Raw genomic sequence first — 3,322 nt, 5'->3', positions numbered from 1 at the left:
AAAAAAAAAAAAAAAAAAAAAAAAAAAAACACACACACACACACACACACACACACCTTTGCTGCAGCTGTATTGAGAGAGAACCAGCAACGCCCGAAGGCATTAAGCAACAGGGGCCCCCAATGGCATTAAACAAAGGGGGCCCCCAATTGTATTAAACAGCAGGGGCCCCTAGGGGCCCCTGTTCTCTGATGGTGAGCGCTTATGGGGGCCCCTAGGGGCCCCCACAAGGGTTCAGGCGTCAGCAGCGCCCCCCTGTGCAGGGAGCAGCAGAAAGGAGTTCGTTCGTGGTATCTTTGGGGTACCTCTATCTACCTAAACCCTAAACCCTAAACCCTAAACCCTAAACCCTAAACCCTAACACCCTCTAGGAAGTGAAGACAAAGTTGTTGCGCTGTCTATTAAATAAACTCTTACAACCCCACTAGAACCCCCTTTATAGACTGCATGGGGTGTACGTACACCCTAGAAAGCTACGCAGAAACTGGCTACGGTGTACATACACCCCAGCAGCAACAGCTAGGATTCCTCCTTTGTTGGTGAGCTGCTGTGGTGCCTCGGGAGAGGAGGCGGTGAGCGCAACACCCACTAAACCCTAAACCCTAAACCCTAAAACCTAGAAGACCCAATCCTTAAGCACTCAAATATAAACCCTAAACCCTATAGAGTCGAGCAACGGGAAGGAGACGGCGGACTAGGGTTTAGGGTTTAGGGTTTAGGGTTTAGGGTTTACGGTTATACGGTAGAGCCGAATCTCTTTAATATGGAGCCCAAGCTCCCTGTGTCATTATTTATAAAAAGGGAAATCAGCAACAGCAGCAGCAACAGCAGCAGCAACAGCAGCAGCAGCAGCAGCAACAGCAGCAAAGGAACCAAGGGCCCCCGGGCCCCCGGGCGTGCTCGGGTGTATGTAGAGAAGCACAGAAGGGGGCCCCCTTTCTCTGTATATATTTTTTAAATAATAATTAATTTAATTTTGTTATTCATATTACTTTCTTTATTCCCAGCTATGGGCTTCTGAGGCCCCCAAACAAGCGCAGCTGCTCCTGCTGCAGCTGTTGCTGCAGCGCTGCTGGGGTGTCAACTCAGGTGTATGTACACCCCAACCAAATGACGTTCATATCCCCCTGCAACCATTGCTGCCTCATTTGGGGCCTCATACTAACAGTCTCCTCTTTCCTCTTCTCCTACGTTCTCGCTGCAACTTCTCTAGGGGGGGCCCCCTCAGGGGCCCCCCAGCTAACTGCTGCTTCTCAGCTCTCCTCTCCCTGGGGCCCCCCGTCTGCTGCAGGGGACGTCTCTGCACCTCTGCCAACGCTTGGGGGCCCTTCAGAACCCGCAGTGCTCAACGCAAGGGGGCCCCAGGGGCCCCAGGGGCCCCCGGTCTCCTCTGGTGTGTTGGGGGCCCCCGCCGCGGCTCCTGAGGCTCCTGGTGCAGCCACAACAGATCATGTGGGGCCCCTTGCTTCAGGAGTAGGGGGGCCCCAAGGGGGGGCCCCGAGGGATTCGGGGGCCCCCCTGCTGGCCGAGGGTTCAGCTGCGAGGGCTGCGGCGTCTCCGCTGTCTCCTTCTTCTCCCCTCCCTAATGAGTTTCTTGGGGGTCACTCAGTTGCTGGGGGCCCCCCTCCTCTTTCATCCAGCTTAGCGCATGCAGATGACATCGAAACTGTACCCCCAAGGCAGCCAGAGGGGCCCCCGATGACAGGGGGGCCCCCCACGACAGGGGGGCCCCCCATGACCGGGGGGGCCCCCATGGTAGAGGGGGCCCCCGTGATAGAGGGGCCCCCTTCTGCACCCAAGGAGCCGCAAGGGCCCCCGGCGGGATATGGGGGTATGGAGGACACCAGCAACTCTGAGGGTCAGCAGCATATGCTGCAGCAAGAGCAGCAGCAGCAGCAGCTACAGGAGACGCAGCAGCAGCCTCAACAGCAACAACCGCAGCAACAGCTGCTGCAGTTGCAGCAGGAACAGCATCAGCAACTGCCGCAGCAGCAACAGCAGCAGCAGCAACAGCAGCAGCAACTGCACCCACCGCAACCAGAGCAGCTGGAGCCGCAGCAGCATCAGAACGAAGCAGCGCAGCAGCAGCAGCAGCAGCCGCAGCAAGAAGCGAACTCAGCTCCTGCTGCTGCTGCTGCTGCTGCTGCTGCTGACACCCCAGCTGCCTCCACCCACACACATGAGTCTACGGCAGCTAAAGAGGATGCCCTGGAGGGGGCCTCAGGGGCCCCCCACCCAGGAGCTCCTCCGCAGGGGGCCCCTCCTCCGGGGCCCCCTCCCCCGGGGGCCCCTCTCCCGGGGGCCCCTCCTCCGGGGGCCCCTCCTCCGGGGGCCCCTCTCCCGGCCCCGCCCCCTCCGGGGGCCCCTCCTCCGGGGGCCCCTCCTCCAGGGGCCCCTGAGGCTTCACCAAGTGGCGCTGAGAACCCTTCCGGGGCCCCTCTTGAGGGCCCCACCGAGGCCCCAGGAGGGCCCCGGGGAGATTCCGCAGGAGGGGCCCCCGGAGGGGCCCCCGGCGAGGGTACGGGGGGTGAGGGTTCTGCAGAAGGAGTATCTGAGGGGGCCCCCGCTGTGTCTGTGGATGGGGGTATTTGGGGTTTTTATATGAATGCAGTGAATGAGGGTGTGGTGCCCTCTTCTTTGGGGGCCCTCGTCAGTGGGGTTGTGCTGCTGCTGGGTACGGGGGCCCTAGCAGCAACGGGGGGTACTGGCGGGGGAGCTGTGTTTCTCGCTGTTCTGTTGGGGGCCCTTAAGCTTAAAGTCAGAGATGCTATTCCCCTCAGCAAGGTAATATATACAACTGCTGCTGCTGCTGCTGCTGCTGCTGTTGCTGCTGCTGTTGCTGCTGCAGTTGGTACTGCTGCAGTTTGCTGTTCCTGCTGCTGTTGCTGCTGCTGCTGCTGCTGCCATTGCTATTGCTACTTTTGATGCTGGTGCTGCTGCTGCTGCTGCCATTGCTGCTGCTACTTTTTCTGCTGCTGCTGCTGCTGCTGCTGTTGCTGCTGCAGGTTATGGTTTGCTGCTCAGCGTTTACGGGTACTTACATGCATCGGAGGAGGGAAATACGGGATGGCCTTTCAGCAGTAGATGAGGTGCGTGTGCCTGCTGCTGCTGCTGCTGTTGTTGCTGCTGCTGCTGCTGCTGCTGCTGCTGCTGTTGCTGTTTCTGCTGCTGCTGCGGGGCTGCAACGAGTGTGCATGCATGCATGCATGCATGCATTGGTTGCTGCTGCATGCGTTTCAGATGTGGCTGAATCTGTTGGTCCCCATGGCTCTAAGCGGGACGCTTGTGGGGGTGCTGCTGAACTCCCTGTCTCCTCCGTCGG

General features: G+C 59.4%; 1 protein-coding gene across 1 annotated transcript in view; it reads left to right on the top strand.

Moving 5' to 3' along the window:
- Nucleotides 1-1,110: 1,110 nt before the first annotated feature.
- Nucleotides 1,111-3,322, top strand: part of EMH_0012100 (uncharacterized protein) — a gene marked incomplete at both ends in the record, with an annotated part of 4,610 nt that continues 2,398 nt past the window's right edge. Inside the window, 2 exon segments of the mRNA XM_013499450.1 lie at nt 1,111-2,784; nt 3,006-3,089. Coding sequence (XP_013354904.1) covers nt 1,111-2,784; nt 3,006-3,089 — 1,758 coding nt within the window.

This window comes from Eimeria mitis, genomic scaffold (genome assembly GCF_000499745.2).
Source record: "Eimeria mitis Houghton genomic scaffold, Emh_scaff434, whole genome shotgun sequence".
Lineage (NCBI taxonomy): Eukaryota > Apicomplexa > Conoidasida > Eucoccidiorida > Eimeriidae > Eimeria > Eimeria mitis.
The sequence above is the reverse complement of the archived record's forward strand: the minus strand, read 5'-3'. Positions and strand labels throughout refer to the sequence as shown.